The 15,505-nt window shown below is 34.7% G+C and overlaps 1 protein-coding gene across 2 annotated transcripts; it reads left to right on the top strand.

The window, feature by feature from the left end:
• Positions 1 to 880: 880 nt before the first annotated feature.
• LOC115957486 (zinc finger CCCH domain-containing protein 3) lies at positions 881 to 5,750 on the top strand. 2 transcript variants are annotated; one of them, XM_031075736.1, is made up of 7 exons: positions 881 to 1,353; positions 2,107 to 2,273; positions 2,474 to 2,527; positions 3,216 to 3,332; positions 3,457 to 3,777; positions 4,662 to 4,937; positions 5,187 to 5,750. In XM_031075736.1, the coding sequence occupies exons 1-7, from the start codon at positions 1,290 to 1,292 to the stop codon at positions 5,541 to 5,543; spliced, it is 1,356 nt and encodes a 451-aa protein (XP_030931596.1). In that variant the 5' UTR covers positions 881 to 1,289; the 3' UTR covers positions 5,544 to 5,750. The 2 variants fall into 2 exon arrangements, with proteins under 2 accessions (XP_030931596.1, XP_030931595.1); XM_031075735.1 differs by having other exon boundaries at positions 2,104 to 2,273.
• The last annotated feature ends 9,755 nt before the right edge of the window (positions 5,751 to 15,505 follow it).

Below are 15,505 nucleotides of genomic sequence, written 5' to 3'. Positions count from 1 at the left end.
AAAATAAAAATAAAATAAAAGCAATCATCCAAGCATGAAACATTCCACCCAACCTCAAAACGAAGATAAAGTTAAAGAATTTTCACCATATTCTTTTTTGCTTTTAATTGATATACTACAAACAAAAAAAAGAAAAGAAAAGAAAAGAAAAATAGAATTACATAAAAAGGTCTAAATTTAATACAATATGTTATATTAAGTCCCATAATTTTATTTTATCAATTAAAGTTTTAAAAATATAAAATCATTTCAATTTGAAGTATATGTCTATCTCCATTATTAAATTTATAATCTGGATAATAATAGAGCAAGAAAAGCCAAAAGTTTATTAATTAAAGCTGCATTTCTCTTATGATTTGTTTATAAATTAATTTGGCAGCAACTAAATAGAAATAATATAGAGAGAAAACTCAAAATAAAGAAAGTTTCACTTAGATTAAGAGAGTGAGTATTAGAAAATTGAAAAAAAAAAAATTATAAAAATTGAAATTAGTTGCCTAGGTAAAATATATAATTTATTAACAGTTTTAATTTTTTTTTCCTGTTTCATTATTGCCCAAAAGAATGTAATTATGAAAATGAATAGTGGAAAGGACAGTTTATGATAAGTTTAAAACCTTAATGGACAAAATTAAAAATTACTACAATAAATTAAGAGGTCGATTAAAGACATAATGACCACGTTTACAAACCAGCAGGACTATGATGTGGGCAAAATAGTAATTTCATTTTTTTGACATTGGCAAAATAGTAATTTTGCCACCACAAATGAAATTTATTTAATGTATTTTTTGATAACACAAATGAAATTTATTATTCGTACACGAGCGCAAACTTACTTTAATATATTAAAAAAAAATATTTATATTTTTTCAATTTTGGTTTTACGGGTTTCACATTCAAAGATCCAAGAAATTTCCAAACTGTAAAAGGAAAAGGAAAAATAGAAAATACAAGAGAATTGGAATATAGGTCTCACATTTCTCACATTGATTCTTCACTGTGATTCTCTGTGCTTTTTTTTTTTTTTTTTTACACTACTCATATAATTTTCAACAACTTATTTTTTTTGGGGTATCTTTTATTCCTTTCAATTTTCACAGCGTTTGGTCACCAATATACTCTTAAATTCACAACCTTTATGTGAGTTCCATTTTTTTTTTTTTTTTGGGTTTTCTTTTATCTGAGTGATTTGAGGGTCTGATTTATGTGAAAGATTGAAGATATTTTCTGGGTTTGATTGGAAAAGAAGTCTGGAAAGTGGGGTTCATACAACTTCTGAGCTACCGATGCCAGATAACCGGCAGGTTCAGAAGAATGCTATGCCTAATCAATCCGCAAACAACATTGAAGGTAGGACTGAATTTTCGTGCACCCTTTGAGGTGTACGGAGATCTGATTATAGTTTTGTTTTAAGGAATATGTTTTATGGTTTTTGGTGTTTGGTGTTTGGTTTTGATCATGGTGGTTTGGTTTTAACTGTTGTCAACTTTTCTTTTTTGTATTTATGGTTTTAAGTTTGAGATGGTTGTGTGTTTTGTATTAAGTGGGGGGGTTTTTGTTTTGATGAAGTTTGATCCATGGTACAATGCATATTGAGGTTTGGAAGATTCTGGTTTTTGTTTTTGGTTATAATGAATTAAGTGGTATTTTGCCTTGTTTAACGGGTTGTGGGTTTTGAGTTTGATGAACATATGTGGTTGAAATGAATGTTGAGGCTACTTATCTTGTTTTTGTTGTGATCAATGGTTAAATATATGTATTTTAAGTTTGAAGTCTATATAGAGATTGTTTGGAATTAGTTCGCTGGCCTTATCCTTCTATGACTGATGATGACATGTCGGTTTGTGGTTTTGAGGAAGTTTAATAGCTGATGCAATACAAATTGCAATGTGAATTTCTTGAATGATTTTATTTTTGTTGTTACTGTCGTATTTATAAGTTGAAAAGTTTCCTGAACTTTATTGGGGTGGCCTTTTTTTTGTCCAAAAATGTTTGTTGACATGTGGGTTTTGTTTCTGGGAAGAGTTAGTGATTTGAGGAAATGCAGATTGAGGCTTTGAAGGATTCAATCTTGACTGTGATTTTTTGGTATGATTTTAGAAGCATTCTGGCGGTTGAAACTAAATGATAATCAGGAGGGTGGTGGTGCTGCCCAATCGGCTGCATATCCAGATCGACCTGGTGAACCCAACTGCCTATATTATTTGAGGACTGGGTTGTGTGGTTATGGAAGTAATTGTCGTTATAATCATCCTTCTTATGCTTTGCAGGTAATAGAACATTTATTATTTTCAGTTCAGATGTAGTAAGTTTAGTTTTATTTGATTCTTGTAGAAGTTAAATGTTTTTGGTTGTGCCTTTCACACTAGGATCATCTTTGATTTTTTTTCCCCCTGATTTTTTAGTTTTCCAGCATGATTTTTAAATGGTAATTTAACTGATCCTATCTCTCTATCACATTATTGTGTAGGGTGCTCTGTACAGTGGAGAACTCCCAGAAAGAGTTGGACAGCCTGACTGTGGGGTATGGTTTTAATCTGTTTTTTTTCTGATAAATATGCTTTTGATTCAATCTAAATCGAGTCATTTATGTAGAGGACATTATTTAATTTAAATATTGTATATGCAAGATTAACGAATGAATTATTCTAAGTGCAGACAGTTTTGGGAAACACAATGGTGTGAGAATCTCTACTAAATATAAAGGAAAGCACCATGCTTTCTGACAGCAACCTCTTGATGAGGTTTCTCTACAAGAATTCTTATTATTGCCTGGTGTTCTCCCATCATTTTATCTATAATGGGCAGTTACAATTGCTTTTGTGTTTATAGGTTTTTCACTACTAGTAGACATGTTTCCTTCTCTCAATTATTTCAGAACGGAAACACTCATTCTGTTATTGAAATTTCCTTTCACTTAACATATTTATCTGTATAGTGTGGAATATTTATCCTTACATTGTCACATATCTCCTTTTTGGTGGATACTTTCTGAATGATGATGCTTTATCTGGCTGGAAGTTCTTCGTAGTTTGAAATTCTTTAAGATATGGAGAATGACGTCTACCTGTGATCTAGCATTTCCAATTTGTAAATATGATTAGGATTCCCCTGCATTGATCATGCTAATTTTTTGGGATTTGTGTTGGAAGTCATGCTTTATTTTTAACATTGGTATTTTATGATTGCTCACTTCTGGGCATGCGTTGCAGTATTTTCTGAAGACAGGGACCTGCAAATATGGATCAACATGTAAATATCATCATCCAAGGGACAGGCGTGGTGCTGGACCAGTCTCATTCAACATTTTAGGTCTCCCCATGCGTCAGGTCCGTACTTAACCTGTGATTTTACTGAAATTTTCAGACTTTTTTTTGGCGATAAATGTAAAGAATAGGCTACAAGCCTACAAGCTTTATCTTTCATTCTTATTTTATTTTTATTCTTTTCCAGGAAGAAAAATCATGTCCTTTTTACATGCGAACTGGATCATGTAAGTTTGGAGTTGCATGCAAGTTTCATCATCCACCACCTGCATCGCTTGGCCCTGTTCTACCAGTACCTGGACATGTTGCTTTTGGATCTATGGCCCCGACAGTTGTGCCTTCATCAGGTCTACCTTATGTAGGTGGATTTCCTGCATGGTCATTACCAAGAATGCCATATGTATCTAGCCCACGTTGGCAGGATCCGCAGTCTTACCCATCTGTTCCTTTTTCCCCTTCTCAAGGCATCGTATCTGCACAAGGCTGGAACACTTATAACACTTACATGGTCAGTACTAATCTCTTAAATTGAACAAATCGATTTTTTTTTGTTCTAAAAACCCCTGCATTGTTAAAGTTTTATTTGTTTAGTATGCAATCAAGGATCCTGGTTGTAGTGGAATTGGCCATTTTTATCATCATTTTTAACCTCTGCATATAGTTCTTCTAGTGATTTTGGAACAATAGTGCTGTGATTTTAGCTTACCGCCCTTTTAGAGCAGTGCTGCAAGGATAGTTTCAAATCATCAGCAAGCATAATTGACACCAGTGCAAGGATGGTCTTTTGTCATTAGAATGTGGAGACTGGATCTATGATTTTTCCTGTTGTGGTTGCCAATGAGATATGGCTCAAGGTGGAGGGTGAGTTTGTTTGTGGGTTCAAGACTCACCAGGTGCATGTGTAATTGCCAAATGTGGTGGCTGACTCATGACCCCTGCTCTACGCAATTATGTGTTATAGTGTTATCTATTTCCTGCTTTTAGGGGTTAACTAAATTGTGGTGTTGTTGAAAGTTGAAACTGATAAGGTGTTCTTTATGGGACTGAAGTGTAAAGGATACAAATGCTTATTGTTTTTTTATTTGTAAAGTTATTGTGAGGTAACCAAAAAGTCTAAAGAAAGTTGTAAGTTGACATTGTCATATCCTACATTAGGGTGCCATAGCAAAAAAAAAAAAAAAGAAAAAGAAAAAGAAAATCATGACTTAAATAACATACCTATACATGTACAAACACAAACTCCTTTAAGTTGAGCATTTTTTATGTTCTTAGATGGTCCTGTCTCATATTGCCTCTTTTGATGGCGTCTAGATGGGATGGAGAAGGTTTTGAGTTGAATTGAAATTCTCTATTTGTTTTTTTTTTGATCATGCTTTCATTATTATTACTCAGGGAAACATGAGCCCTATGTCTCCTACCAGTTCTGCTAGTGTTCTTGGTTCCAGCTTTGTATACAACTCCAAAAATCTTGGTGAGTCGGGTTCCAGTGGGCAGGTGCATTTGTCATCGACACCTGCTCTGATTCTCCCTGAGAGGCCTGACCAACCGGAGTGCCGATATTTTATGAACAATGGGACTTGCAAATATGGATCTGATTGCAAGTTCCATCACCCAAAGGAAAGAATTGCACAATCAATTGCTACCCAGCCTGGCCTTCCCTTGAGACCTGTAAGTTTTCATCTATTTAGTACAAGGTGACATGCATATTGGTCTGTGTAACAGTCTTTGTTGGGTTAATTGGGAATATCATGAATTAGAAAGAGTTTCACTATATTTTTGTAACTTGTTTACTGTTACTTTAATTATTCAAATAATTCAATTGTTTTTCAAATAAATCAGTAAATGTTGCTTCTATCAATTCTTTATTTTTCTATTGTTCCCTCATCAGTGGCTGACTCCTGGTTCTGCTGTTTGCAGGGGCAGGCTGTATGTTCATACTATAGTATGTATGGACTGTGCAAGTATGGCCCAACTTGCAAATTTGATCACCCAGTTGTAGCACCTCCTTATAATTATACTTTGAGCCTCCCAACTCTTTCTATGCTTGATTCACCTCTCTTTAATTATCCGAGAAGCTTGTCAACAGCCCACTCATCTGAGACTTCCCCTTCTAAATCATCAAAATTTCCTGATTGGGTCCAGAAACATGATGCTACAAACAATGAACATGAGAATTTAGATACAAAGACTCCAGAGGATTCACCTGAACAGGCTGCTTCTTCACCACTCCCAATTCCAACTTCAACAGAGCCATTACATGATCATTCTGGTTGAAGTGACTCCTATTTTGTTCTCTTGTCACATCCCATTTTGATGCTTATGTTAAGGAGATATTTATTATATGTACCTCCTGCCCCCCTTTTTGCCTGCGGTTCTTTGGAGTGGGATAGGTTGTTTGGATATCAACACGATGACTAGAAGCTGGGGGGCATGGAAGGCATTTTTTTGGTGGTGAATAAAGTGCAGGTGAAAGTTTGTATTTTTTTTTTTTTTATAAAAAAAACCCTCCCCCACAAAGTTTTTTTTTTTTTTTTTTTTTTTTTTTTTTGGTGGATGATGTTCGTCTGAGTTGATGAGAGTTTGCGGATTGCTTTGATTGTTGTTGTATGAATGTTCAGCATTATTGAGCCCTGCAACCCCATTACACGAGAAATAGCCGTTTTGCTTGTGATGTGAATGAATTAAATAAATAGGCTAAAATGCAAAACTCATGTTTTATGTTTCACTAAAATTTATTTCAGTTCTTTAATTTTCAAGTTTATTCAATTAAGTTTTTTTTTTTTTTTTTTTTTTTTTTCAACTTTTGTTATAAAATATGTGGTTAATTTTTTCAATTTTAAAATTTTTTTAATTAAAATAAAATTCAATTAATGATTGAAAAGTATTTATCAGAAAATTTTTTTTTTCAAAATTTTTTAACAAAAGTTGACAAAATGACCTTAATTGAATAAATATAGGCCTTAATTGAATAAATATGAAACTGAGAGAAAATGAATGAAAGCAAAGTTAAGTTAGATGATTGAAATGAATTCTGAAGAAATTTAGAAGGTAAGTTTTGAATTTTAGCCAAATAAATATTAAGAATGGCACGATGCATGAGCTGATAATTTGTTTCGACATATTCATGAATGAATCTACTAGTTGCATTGAGAGTCTTACAACTCAATTAATATTTTCAATAAAGGAGGTTTAGGATTCAAATATTTTCCATTCTATTATAACTATTGAATTATCTAAAAAGAGAAAAGAAGAAGAAAAAACACCTACAAGACGCAGCGTACTCGTAGTACGAAGTTTGGTTTTGAGGTCTGTAACAACTCCAGCCATTATGTGTTGATTTCCCAGTAAAAACCTCAAAATGAGGGGCATCTTTTTAATCTTTACGTTTACTGTTATCATGCCATGGTCTCTCATTAACTAATCAACATGTTTCTTAGTGGTTGAACGCTGTTGCTTGGTGGAATTGGGCATGAGAGGACTCAAGTCAATGCTTGGTGTTTGTGATGCCAGTACAGGAGATTTAGTGAGTGAAAGTACACTTGATAACGCCAGTAGAGAGTATAGACTATGCCATGACTGTTGCCAGTAATTTTTTTGTTTTGTACAAATAACAAGGGTCATTTTGATTTTAAAGCAAAGACAGTTTTACTTTTTGAACATAAACGATATGCTAACGTACACTAATGTGGGAAGCACTAAGGTGTTTCATAGCTAGGTAATGGGCCATGAAGGCAAATTCTCTAGGCTGAATGGTGATTTGGTTTGGTTAGTGATCTACATCCTTCCTTTTTAGTTTGGTTATTCACGTCTACCCAAAGTGTCAATTTTTTTTAAAAAAAAAAAAAAAATTATTTTTAATAATAGAAGTGTTTTATTTTTTATTTATTTTTTATTACTATCGCTTGAAAAGAAAAATGAAAATTCTTAGTCAACAAATTTAGTGGTCTACATTAAATAGCAATTTGTGTTTGGACTTTGAATTAGGCATGTCCAATTAGGCCCGCAAATTGATTGACCCGACGGTTAGTGGCGAGTCTCTACCTCCAGCAACCGAGACCTGCAGGTTGGTTGGTGGGTCTTCTCATAAAAACTTGATTCTAATTGACCCAACTAATCTATATACCAAAATCTTGTTGTTCTTTGCCAATACGAGCAGTTCTTTAGTCATTTTTTGTCAAATCTATCGAGTTCTGATGAGCTCTCGCTAGATTCGGTGGAATTTTGGCTAGCTCAGCTGTAATTGAGGATCAACCGCTACTTAAGTAGGTCCAATCCACTCGAAACAACTCTTCTTATCAGTCAGCGGCGAGTCTAGATCTTGTAGACCCAAAATGATTAGGTTGGTTCTGAGGTGGGCACAAACCCAACCATATTTTTATTGGCTTCTTGAGCTTTTTAGTTATCTTAATTATTTTCTTTAAAAAACAATTTGGGCAAAAATGAATTGTAAAAAATTAGGCTTTAGAAACCTGAGTATAAGTTGGCTCATTTAGAGCATCAGCAGTGGGGATTGTATATGCCAAATGTTAGGAACATTTGGCATTTAAGCCCCAAAACTGCTCAACAATGGGAAGGCCAAATGTTAAAAGGCCAAATTTATTTTGAGATATAGCTACAGTACCATCTCAAATGTAAGATGGTACTGTAGCTGAATTGCATAAAAAAAATATTTTTTTAATACTCTCATTTCTCTCTTCTCTCTCATTTTAACCCGGCAATTTCTCTCTCCTCTCTCATTTTTTCTCTTTCTTTTCTCTTTCTTCCTTCTCTCTTTCTTTCTGTTCTCTCTTCTTCTTGCTCTCTGATTCTTCTCAATATCTTCACTCTCTCCGGCAACTCTCTAGATTGGCGTTGGGTTTCTAGATCGGTGGTGGGTCTCTAGATCGGCGGTGGGTGGGTCTCCGCTTTTTTCCTTCTTCGGCAACTCTCTCTCTCTTTCATTTTTCCTTCTCCGTGTGGGTCAACAAAATCAACTTCCTTCAAGCTTCCCAGCGGCGAATCTGCTTCCTTTGAGCTTTGGCGGTGGTGGGTCTGGTTTTTGACCGTGGGTTGTTGTGTTTTTTTTTTTGGTGGTGTTGATGGGCGGAGAGGGTGGTGGTGGTGGTGTTGACTGTTTTTTGACCATGGGTGGCAAGCTTTGCTTTTGACTGTTTGGTGTGTGAGACAAAAATATTGTGGGTTCTTTTTTTTTTTTTTGTTTCTGTTTTGGTTTGGGTGTTGGGGGAAATTCTTGATATAAACAAAAATTTGTGTGAATTAATGTGAAAGTTGATTGATTTAGATTTGAGGGAATGAACCCAATTTTTGTGAATCATTTGTGTGTGTGTGTGTGTGTTGGCTCGATTGATTTGGAAATGGAGTCCGATTTTTTTGAATCGGTGTGGATTGTGGCGGGTTGTGGTGGCTCTAGGGCTGAGGATCGTGGTGGATCGGCGGGTTTGGAGTTCTGGGTTAATCTATGGGTTTGATTTTGATTTTAATTTTGTTAATCTATGGGTTTCTGGGTTTCGATGGCCATGAGTTTGTGGTTGGTGGTTCTGGGGTTTCAAGAAAACAATAGTTTGGGTATGTTCTTCGTGGTGGTGGTAGCAGAGGTTATTTGGGTATTGGGTTTTTGTTTTTATTTGGGTTTTAGGATATATTATTTTATTGTGTAAAAATATTATTTTAATGAGTAGAATTGGAAAATAAAAGTTGGAATGTTGAGTGTATTGAAAGATGATATGGTATAAGTGATAAAGTAGCTTTTTGGGATGGTAAAATAAGATGAGATATGAGATCCGAATGTGAATGCTCTTACTTTAAGATTTTCTTTGGACATTTTAATGGGCAAAAGAAGTTTTCTAATATTTGTTTAAGTGGCCACGGTGAATTAGAGAAAATAATCAACATGTACGAATTTCAGACAAGACTGGCCCATCCTGTACAACTACTTACCTATAGTTAACTTTTTTCTTCAAGTTTTACTTTTACCATCAAAGATTCTAATTTCTCCTCAATAAGGACTACAACTTTGGCGCCAAAAAACTTTTCCTTTCTTTTTGTGTCTCAGTGCTAAAATTTGGAGCTCATGCTAGCTTTTACCTATTTCCGATATCTATACAAATGGTATTTCTGTTCTTTTTATCTTTATTTGGAACAAAATGTTCCTATTTTCTATCACAACATAAATTATCACAAAAAACACCTTGAATGTGACTATGAATTCTCTTATATTTTGAAAATCATTTGGTTGATTGAATCTCATCCAAGACATAGCATTAGCATCTGGTATTTACAAAAAATCTCATTTTACCATATCAAAAGTTGTTTTATCTATTATACTATACCATTTTACAACACACCAAACATCTCATTTCTTAATTATCTCATCTATTCATTAAAATATTATTGTCATCAACTCTTTCATTGTTTGGTTTTGCATGTAAAAGCCTATTTCCATCAACCCATTCACCACAGTACCACCACAAACCTAGCCACCACCAGCCACCATCAACCACCACATAACCAATTAACTTGAAAAAATCATAATTAAAATCAAAACTCATTAATCTCAAAGTCAAAATTAAAACCCATCCATCAAACCCACAACCCACCACCCTTGAAACCCATAAATCACCCCAACCACCAATTCTCCAAAACCCCAAAACAAATATATTTACAATTAAACAAAAAAAGAAAAAAAATCCACAGCAATGAGGTCAATGAGAGCAGTTGATGAGGGAGGAAGGGAGGATAGAAGGGTAGAGAGAGAGAAGTAAGATCGGTATGGGAGGAAGAGCGAGAAAGAAGGATGGAGAGAGAGAGGAAGAGGGCTTTGAATTTGCCTTGATCGGCGGTGATAGGCATGACCACGGATGACAATGGATCGAAGCTCGAGTTCAGGTGTTGGTGGTGCTCTCTCTCTCTCTCTCTCTCTCTCTCTCTCTTTGGGTTTGGGGTAGACCATGGAAATGGTTTGAAGGTAAATTTGAAGTGTAAACAATTTTACACTTCAGGCCTACCTATTTTACGGTCAAGGATCCTAATTTTCGGGTTAACTAAATTTTCAGTCCAAACCAAACCAAACACTAACCATCATGGCAGACGGAATTATTAAAATAATAATAATAAATTTTATTTTGGCATTAAAAAATGCCACATCATTAAAAAATTAATTTATTAATTTTAACTAAATAAAACAATTAAAAACAGAAATAAAAACCAAAACTCACTTGAATTGAGATCTAAGTGTATCTTGAACAAGAACAACAAGAACATAAACCCAGATCTAAGAACACAAAATTAAAATCTAAAAATCACAAACCCAGAAACACAAACGCAAACCCAGCAACAGATCTTCCTTGTTAACCAAACACAAACCCAGCAACTGATTTTTCTTGTCAACCAAACACAAAAACAACAAACACAAACCAAAACATAAAAAAGAATACAAACACAAACCCAGCAATCCATCTTCAGAAAACTTGCAATCCATCTTCAGAAAACCCAAAAAACCCAAATCCAAACACAAACCCAAATCCAAATCCAAATCTCAACCCTTCTCATCTCTCTTTGACTCTGCCGACACTCTCAAAAAACAACAACAAAAACAACAAGAATCACAGTCAAAACCAGCCTTTAGTCTCGAAACCTACATGACCCAGAAAATCAAATCCATCAACGAAGCTTTGGACGCTGCCATTTCACTCAAAGACAAAGAACCCCGCGAGCTCCACGAGGCCATGCGCTATTCCCTCCTTCCCAGTGGCAAGCGAGTCTACCCATTCTTTTGCATCGCTTCTTGGAGCTCGTTGGCAGCACTGAATCCATGGCCATGGTTGCCGCTTGTGCCATTAAGATGATCCACGATGCGGCTCTCATCCAAGACGATCTCCCTTGTATGGACAACGCTCATCTCTGCCATGGAAAGCCCACCAACCACAAGGCATTCGACGAAGCCGTCGCCATTCTCGCCAGTGATGGCCTCTTAGCCTTAGCTTGGATTTTGGTTTGTGTTTGAATTTGGGTTTTTTGGGTTTTCTGAAGATGGATTGTTGGGTTGTGTTTGTATTCTTTCTGATGTTTTGGGTTTGAGTTTGTGTTTGTTGTTTTTGTGTTTGGTTGACAAGAAAAATCAGTTGCTGGGTTTGTGTTTGGTTGACAAGGAATATCTGTTGCTAGGTTTGTGTTTGTGTTTCTGGGTTTTGTGATTTTTGGATTTTAATTTTGTGTTCTTAGATCTGAGTTTGAGTTCTTGTTGTTCTTGTTCAAGACACACTTAGATCTCAATTCATGTGAGTTTTGATTTTTATTTATGTTTTTAATTTTTTTATTTAGTTAAAATTAATAAATTAATTTTTTAATGACATGGCATTTTCTAATGCCAAAATAAAATTTATTATTATTATTTTAACAGGTCTGTCTGCCACGTAGGACTTTTCCGTTAGGGCACTAACGGAAAGGACTAAAACGAGACGGGTTTTTCTAAATAGGGACTAAAAGCGGTGAAAATAAAAGATAGGGACCAAAGTGGGAATCATGTGAAAATGTAGGGACGAAAATGGGTTTTTAGCCTATAATTAATGGTAATTTTGGACTTGTCAAGAGTTGACAGAAAAGCCCAAGGCCTATTGGGGCTAGAGTCTTATTTGTTCCCTTTTGGTCCCACTCCAAGCCACATACTAAAGCCCAATTGCAATTACCTAAAAGGCTAGTACAATTAGATAATCATTTATAAGGAGAGAAACATACAAAATTTTGTAAGAGAATGAAATGGTTTGTATGTGAGTGTTGGACACTCTCTTATTCTCCCTTGAACATACACATATAAACTGATTGAGAGACCACACTTCTTAGGCACAAGTGGAATTGGAGTGAAGATTAAGAGTTTTCCCAAGTACTTCTAATCTTTGGTTTTGAATTTCACCGCACCAAGATACACTCTCTTGTTCTTATATTTTGAAATTTACATAGTACATGTTATCAATTGCGAATGAAGTAGATCTGTTATTTTTCCATTGCTATGTTTTGTATGTGATACAAACATGTATTTTTCTAACATTCTCTACCTTGGAACTTGAGCTGTGGCGATCAAGGGGCTTCTCTACCTAGATCTTGATGAAAGGAGTCCAAAAGGCTTCTCTATCTCGGAACCTCAGTAGTGGCGATCAAGGGACTTCTCTACCTTGATCTTGATGAAAGGTGTCCAAGAGGCTTCTCTACCTTGAAACTTGGGTTGTGGCGACCAAGGGGCTTCTTTACCTCTATCTAAATGGAAGATATCCAAGGGGCATCTCTACCTGGGTTGTGGCGAGCAAGGGTGTCACGACCCAAATCCATGGAACATGAATTTAGATGCATGACTAACCTGCTAAACTTATATAATTCTATAAACATAATTAATCCAAAATAAATCAATACTCCAAAGAAATAATACTCTTAAAAACCTCTTACAAAAAAAAAAGTCTAAACTCCGCAAATGGGAAATAATCTCCATAAAAACATGAATTACAAAATAATGTAGCTAAAATTCTATAAGTCCTCAATGCATACTGAAGTTGCCTACAACTTCCATGCTCTACCTTGCACCTTACAAAGCGACCCAACGGTTCTATGTTTCCAACTATACTTTAATCTGAAAAAAATAGTAATTGATGGGGTGAGCCACACATCTAGTAAGTAATTATACAGAATACACAACGGAATGGAGTCAAGCAAAGCACGAGTATTTTACTTTTTCACAAACTCATTCAATGATATTAAAAATAATTATTCCATAAAGCATATAATGAATCACTTAATACATATATAATCACATCTTAAAATCATTTGAAATCACATACATAAAATTGATCAGAGCACAGTTTTACATATACACATCACATATTCTCACATACAATCCTGTGAGCGGATACCAACATCTAACCCCTGCTGGTGAGGGATCAACACATATTCTCACATACAATCCTGTGAGCGGATTTACACATATATCTGATATATCTGATCAATTCTAAAAACACTTACTTTGAGTCACATATCACAAAGCAAAGTTTATACAAAATATAATAATTTACTTGATATTAACAATTTCTTTTCAAATAATGAGGCATATCAGAGATCACAAAATCGAATAGAACATAAATCAAAGGATGCTTGACTCTCTTAGAGAATGAATAAGAACTGAAGAGTTTATATAAATATATTACAATTCTTGAGTAAGTTTGAAAACCCAATTTGCTAAAGGAAATGTTGTAAATACCATTTGAAAAATAAGAATATGACTTTGAAATCACTTGGTTTTAAACAACTTAAAGAACAAGAACCTTTTTCGAAAATTTACTTTGAAACTCAATTATTTTTAGAAAATAGTTTAGTTTAGAAATCATCTTTTAAATGAGATTTGGAAATTCAAAACATTATTTCAAATTCGAAGTCTCTCTTTAAAACATTGTCTAAAAGTTGAAGTTTCTCTTTCAATAATGTAAAAATAATGCTTTCAATAAACTTTAGAAAACGTAAGCTTTAAAACATAACTTTTGAAAACCTTTAACTTCTAAGAACCTAAAGAATAAAACTTGTGCATTTTATGCATAATTACTTACAGCACTTGAATCACTTTGAAAGTCTAGCTGAAACACCCTCCAAATAGTCTCAAAATACTCTTAGATGGGACCTAGAATCAATCATGGAAAGTACTTAATATCCTCCATAAAATATAAATTTTACTAACCTATACAAACTGACTCACAAGTAAAATACTTTGCTGAACTAAATGATAGCACTAATGCCAAGCATCTCTACCCAAAAATGTGTTTCCTTGAATTTATCAAACCCATAGGCAGCAGCTAATACTATGAGATTTAAATATATAACCCCAAAGAAAACTGTGGGCCGAATCTATTATGACTTTGTTCAAGGACTTAATTTCATTGACCCTAATGGATTTAATACCACAATATTTTGGGATGAAATTACAATTCGGATAAAAGAAACGAATCTATCATTAACCTTTTAAAGAATAGTAGACGTTGGACCTTAAGGTATCACTTTGATTGGAATTAGTCAACACCTAGGCAATAGACCATTAAAGCTACAATAAGAAGAATAGGACCCTGACAAAAGTGAGAGATAACAAGTGACATAAGGGTGGGGTCAAGTGCAAAATTTCCAGCAAGTTAGAATTAGAGTTACGGCAGCCCAAAAATTCATATGGCCCTACAAAAGTGACGCTAGCCTCATACATGGGTTTAACAATTTCGGCTTTTGCTCAAGGGTCCGAACAGTGACAATCAAGATTTCTGAATAATTGAAACCACATAAAACCATAATCTAAGAAATTACCAATTCAACAATCTACACATCACTAAAGTTTCTTTTATAATAAAATTCTAACTCCTTAATTCTTGTTTCTAACGGTGAGAAATCATACCTTGAACAATCTGATTGTCCTTTCACTTGTATGTGCTATAAACTCCAAAGAAAAACCTCTTAGCCTCTTTGATAAAACCCTTTCTATGAAAACCCTGACTGTCTCTTCTTCTACCCTGTAGTGTGTATTAAAGATGTGGGCTTAGTGGGGTAGCGGGCTGTAGTTACTAATAAAAAGAAAACCTATGGCCCAACAATTATATTTAAAAGAAAACTTAATAATAACCTCAAATAAAAATATGCGGGGTATTACAAAGGGGCTTCTCTACCTCGATCTTGATGGAAAGTATCCAAGAGGCTTCTCTACCTTGGAACCTGAGCTGTGGCGATCAATGGGCTTTTCTACCTCGATCTTGATGAAAGGTGTCCATGGCGCTTCTTTACCTCGATACCTGAGCTGTGGCGATCAAAGGGCTTTTCTACCTCAATCTTGATGAAAGGTGTCCAAGGGGCTTCTCTACCTCGGAACCTGAGTTGTGGCGATCAAGGGGCTTCTCTACCTTGATCTTGATGAAAGGTGTCCAAGGGGCTTCTCTAGCTCGAAACTTGAGATTTTGCTTGCAAAAGATTAAAATTTTGAATTAGACTTTTTGATGGTGAGTGCTTTGTTGTTCCAACATTTTAAGCTGTGTGATCTTCATTTGTTCTTTCTTAATTTGAATTTTTTCCATTTTTAGCAAGAAAACTTTAATTGATTTTGTTAGTCCTTTGAAAAAGCTTTTATCTTTGAAATTTGAAACTTGGGATTGAGAATTTAAAATTTGGAATTGAGAGTTAAAAAAAATGGTATCTTTTGTCCTTGGTCATCTCCAAGAATTTTTTCTTCA

This window comes from Quercus lobata, chromosome 8 (assembly GCF_001633185.2).
Source record: "Quercus lobata isolate SW786 chromosome 8, ValleyOak3.0 Primary Assembly, whole genome shotgun sequence".
NCBI classification, from domain to species: Eukaryota; Viridiplantae; Streptophyta; class Magnoliopsida; order Fagales; family Fagaceae; genus Quercus; species Quercus lobata.
This window is presented reverse-complemented; position numbering and strand designations above follow the sequence as displayed.

What these genes read in the sequence shown, in the direction of transcription:
- LOC115957486 (XM_031075735.1), top strand. Translation starts at nt 1,290, where the DNA reads ATGCCAGATAACCGGCAGGTTCAGAAGAATGCTATGCCTAATCAATCC. An exon ending in ATCCTTCTTATGCTTTGCAG is followed by an intron (nt 2,274 to 2,473) that starts GTAATAGAACAT and finishes ATTATTGTGTAG; the next exon opens with GGTGCTCTGTACAGTGGAGA. An exon ending in ACACTTATAACACTTACATG is followed by an intron (nt 3,778 to 4,661) that starts GTCAGTACTAAT and finishes ATTATTACTCAG; the next exon opens with GGAAACATGAGCCCTATGTC.